The 4,685-nt window shown below is 68.0% G+C and overlaps 1 protein-coding gene across 1 annotated transcript; it reads left to right on the forward strand.

The window, feature by feature from the left end:
- Nucleotides 1–71: 71 nt before the first annotated feature.
- Nucleotides 72–4,655, forward strand: FZR1 (fizzy and cell division cycle 20 related 1; the record flags this gene model as incomplete). Its single annotated transcript, XM_040466501.1, has 9 exons — nt 72–223; nt 726–808; nt 1,158–1,341; nt 1,952–2,017; nt 2,509–2,611; nt 2,697–2,881; nt 3,000–3,233; nt 3,761–3,865; nt 4,451–4,655. Coding segments are annotated over 9 exons (1,317 nt in total), but the record flags the coding sequence as incomplete, so codon positions are not given.
- Between the last annotated feature and the right edge of the window lie 30 nt (nt 4,656–4,685).

Genomic DNA, 4,685 nt, shown 5'->3' on the forward strand with positions numbered 1-4,685 from the left:
GGCCGGCCCGCCTTCTCCCCCCCCCCCCCGCCCCCCCCCCTCCCCCCCCCCGCCCCCTCCCCCTCCCCCAGGCCTTACAGAGCCCCCGCCCGCAGATGGCCTGGCCTACTCCGCCTTGCTGAAGAACGAGCTGCTGGGAGCCGGCATCGAGAAGGTGCAGGACCCGCAGACGGAGGACCGAAGGCTGCAGCCCTCCACGCCTGAGAAGAAGGGCCTGTTCACGGTGAGCACGCCCTCCCTGCCGGCAGCGTGCAGCACAGGCCCTCTGCAGGCTGCCCAGCTCGGCCCCCCGCGCTCGGCCTGTGCTCACCCCGGGAGCCGCCGGGCCCCAGGCCTCGAACCGGGGGCTTTGCTCTCCTGCTGCTCCAAAGGCAGTGCTGGGGCAGGTGCCAGGTGCACGGTCCCGAGGCTGGGGGCAGCCGTAGGGCAGTGTCGGGAGGAGCCTGGCTCGGGTCTTTTGACCGAGGGCCGGCAGGCTGGCGGCCAGTGGGGCAGGGGGAGGCCGGCACCGGGCAGTCGCTGTCCAGAGGAGGCCTCAGGCATGAGGCCTGCTTTGCTTCTCTGGATCCCTGGAACCCGGGCCACGTCTCCGACCCGAGTGCTCACTCACCTCGCACTCCGGCCTGGCCACTGGCAGCGCGGGGCACCAGGGCCCTGGGTGTGAGGTCCCCGGGCTGTGCGGCTGAGGCTCTGCTCAGCTGGGGTCCCCCCTCCCCTGCCTCCAGTATTCCCTCAGCACCAAGCGCTCCAGCCCCGACGATGGCAACGATGTGTCTCCCTACTCCTTGTCCCCCGTTAGCAACAAGAGGTGAGTCTAGGCCTGTGGGGGCTGGAACAGGGCAGGTGGGCAGCCAGGCGGCGCTTGGGAGCCTAGCTTGGTCCTAGAACTGCGCACGGGGTACAGAGGCGGCTCGGGGACCTTCCTCAGTGGGGACGCGCTTCAGGCTCAGTGCCGCTGGGCCCAGACAGGGGTGTCAAGGAGGGCTCCCCGGAGGAGGTGCTGGGCAGAGGGTGTGGTGTGGCTGTCAGAGCTCAGGGCGGCCCAACGGCCGGCGGTCACCACCCATAGCTGTGGGGTCACGTGGGTGGCAGGAGAGCACGAGGGGGAGCCCACAGGTCACGCCAACGGCACCCCACGCGGTGGGCTCTCCCTGCAGTCAGAAGCTACTGCGGTCACCACGGAAACCCACCCGCAAGATCTCCAAGATCCCCTTCAAGGTCCTGGACGCACCAGAGCTGCAGGACGACTTCTACCTGAACCTGGTGGACTGGTCGTCCCTCAATGTGCTCAGCGTGGGGCTGGGGACCTGCGTGTACCTGTGGAGCGCCTGCACCAGCCAGGTGGCGCCAGAGAGCCAACGCGCGGGGGTTGGGGGGGCTCGGGGGACTTTGGGGACCTCTGGGGCCGGGGTAGCACCCCTCTGCCCTCCCCGGGGCCTCCCCTCTGCATGCACGCTGACCCGGGCAAGGCCCCCGGGCCCGGCCTGACCTGGCCTGGCCTGGCCTGGCCTGGCCTGGCCAGGGGACCCCCCTGAGGGCCGCTTCCTCGGTGGCGGTCATCAGCAGCCACCCCACCAATCTGTCAGAGTAGCTGCCGGGGTTCAAGGCCTGCTCTTCGCAGTAGGCTGTTTTCGGGAATGAGACCAGACGCAGGTTGGGTTTCAAAGGGGCAAGTGAAGCCCCCTCAGGGAAAGGGCCGCCCCTCTGCTCCCAGCAGCCTGTGGCCTGCCCCAGGGCGGTGGGGGAGGGGGACTTGAGCGCCCGCCCCATCTCTGTGTGGTCAGTTATCCCCATGCTGGTGTGTGTCCCCTCCTGGCCTACAGCGTCCCAGGCACCCCGGCCTCGTTGCCCTGGTGTTTGTAAGCCAGCGAATGGGTGCTTGGGAGGGTGGACGGGTGCACGGACAGGTGGCTGTGCGTCTGCGCCCACCGACCGCTTCCCCTTTCCCCAGGTGACCCGGCTCTGTGACCTCTCGGTGGAAGGGGACTCGGTGACCTCCGTGGGCTGGTCTGAACGGGTCAGTACGTGGGCCCCATCCCCTAGCCGGGCGGAGTCAGGAATATATGACCCAGTCTTGCTGGCAGGGGCCCTCCCCGATGTTGAGGGGGCTTTGGGGACCCAGAGGGGCCAGCAGCCGGCCTGGAGGTCACTTGTCTAATCTTTAGGAGTCTAATCTCCACCTGCACCCCTGCCTGTCCCCAGCCTGTAAAGATGGTTATGGTGACTCTGGGTCAGACTTGGTCCCCTGCACGCCTCTCCCCGCCCCCACAGCTGGCGTGGCAGCCGCAGATAGAAACGCACAGGTGTTTAGCCTGAGTGTCTACTGGATTTTGACAAACCGGTGCACTTGTGTGACCGTTCCCCCAGAAAGTTCCAAGGAGGGGTGTCCTTTTGGTTCAAAGAAATCTGTAAAGAAACGGCCCCAACGCCCTGCGGTGAGGAGGCAGAGGGAGAGGTCCCCATGCCTGGGCCTGATGCCCACTCCCTCCCCCGTGTGCTCGGTCCTAGGGGAACCTGGTGGCCGTTGGCACGCACAAGGGCTTTGTGCAGATCTGGGACGCAGCTGCAGGAAAGAAGCTGTCCATGCTGGAAGGCCACACGGCACGCGTTGGTGAGAAGCCGCCCGCTTCCCAGGGGGCAGGTGTGATTCCCGGGGGCGAGGCCTCAGCCTCCCTTGCCCTCTGCCTGGCCTCCAGGGGCGCTGGCCTGGAACGCTGACCAGCTCTCGTCCGGGAGCCGGGACCGCATGATCCTGCAGAGGGACATCCGGACCCCGCCCCTGCAGTCAGAGCGGCGGCTGCAGGGCCACCGGCAGGAGGTGTGTGGGCTCAAGTGGTCCACGGACCACCAGCTCCTCGCCTCGGGGGGCAACGACAACAAGGTAGGCACCGCGGGCCCCTCGCGGCCCTGGCCTCCCCACGGAGTGAGGGCTGTGCGGGTTCTTTCCCCGGGGGCGGACTGTGGTGGCCTCCGGGGCCTCACAGCCACTGCCCCCGCAGCTGCTGGTCTGGAACCACTCGAGCCTGAGCCCCGTGCAGCAGTACACGGAGCACCTGGCGGCCGTGAAGGCCATCGCCTGGTCCCCGCACCAGCACGGGCTGCTGGCGTCTGGTGGTGGCACGGCTGATCGCTGCATCCGCTTCTGGAACACGCTCACGGGGCAGCCACTGCAGTGCATCGACACGGGCTCCCAGGTGTGCAACCTCGCCTGGTCCAAGCACGCCAACGAGCTGGTGAGTGCGGGGCCGGCCAGGGAGGGCCTGCGGGGACACACGCGTGCGCCTCCCTCCTCGTCGCTACACGGCCTTCGGAGCCTCTCCGCGAAGAGCCAGGGGCAGAGGAGCCTGGGGGTGCGGGCGGGAGGCGGGGGAGGCAGGAGCCCTGGCCCCGCTGAGGCCTCCCATGGGGTCCTGAGTTCAGCCAGGCCCCCGCCACCCTCGTCACCCTCGTCGTGCAGACCAGAGGTGCCTGGACGTGCCCGGACGTGCCCGTCCTTGACCCAGACGCCCACACCCCCATACCCAGTGCCCGCTAGAGAGGCTCCCGGGGCTGTCAGGCGCCGTGTGTCCCACTGTCCAGTCACCAACCAGAGTGCGGGGAGCAGGGGCTGTGACCGTGCTCTCTCTACCTTGTCACCTGTGGCCTCTGTGCGTCGCTCGCTTGGCGAGTCTGAGGTGCCGGCTCAGATGTCCTTGCGTCCGGGCCCTGGGCCTTGGAAGCGGGGGGCCCGGGTTCCGACAGCACCCTCTCCGCCCCCCAGGTGAGCACGCACGGCTACTCGCAGAACCAGATCCTGGTGTGGAAGTACCCGTCCCTGACCCAGGTGGCCAAGCTGACCGGGCACTCGTACAGGGTCCTGTACCTGGTGAGTCTGCCCCCCACCCCCACCCCCACCCCGACCCCCAGCCCCCGGGTTCTGGGAGACGTGCTGTGGCCGCCCAGAAACCACCGCCCTGCGCCCCGAGAGGCAGCGTGCGGCCCCGTGTCGGGGTTCCACGGCCCGGGGGGCCTCCAGGACTGCACAGCAGGGCGGGCTCCTGTCCGCCAAGGTCACGTGGTACCGGCGGCGGGAACCTGCTGCGCTGCGCCTCTGCCCTCCGTCCCTCCCTTCAGCCGGGTGTCTCCGGGACACACGCGGAGAGAAATCTCTGCGGATCTGGGTCCCGGCACTCACGTGATCACTGAGCGTTTCACCAGACCACCATCTGTCAGGTCTTGCAGAAAGGTCCCCTCTCTTGCAGACCGCTCGATTTCTTTTTTCTTTTCGGAAGAAGACGTCTTGTGCTTCAGCCAACATACTCTTTGTCCCCTCACGCAGAAGAGCGTCTCCGGGTGGCGGGCGGGAGGGAGGCCGCCTGGGGTTTTCCCCGAGAGCGCTCCGTCCGCGGCTCTGTCCGCGAAGCGCTGCCTGCGGGGCGTAGAGACAGTGGGGGTCTGTCTCCTTCTGCAGGCCATGTCCCCTGATGGAGAGGCCATAGTCACTGGTGCTGGGGATGAAACCCTGAGGTTCTGGAACGTCTTTAGCAAAACCCGTTCGACAAAGGTAAAGTGGGTCGGTATCAGTGCCAGCTGTTCCCCTGCGCGCGTCCCCTCGCCTGTCCTGGGGGCTTCCCCTGCCCACACCCCCCCGCCCCCCCGCCCCCCCACCCAGCCCCGTTCGTTCTGTTGGCCAGCATCTCCCTGGG

This window comes from Herpailurus yagouaroundi, unplaced genomic scaffold, assembly GCF_014898765.1.
Source record: "Herpailurus yagouaroundi ecotype Mexico unplaced genomic scaffold, PumYag 61536, whole genome shotgun sequence".
Lineage (NCBI taxonomy): Eukaryota > Metazoa > Chordata > Mammalia > Carnivora > Felidae > Herpailurus > Herpailurus yagouaroundi.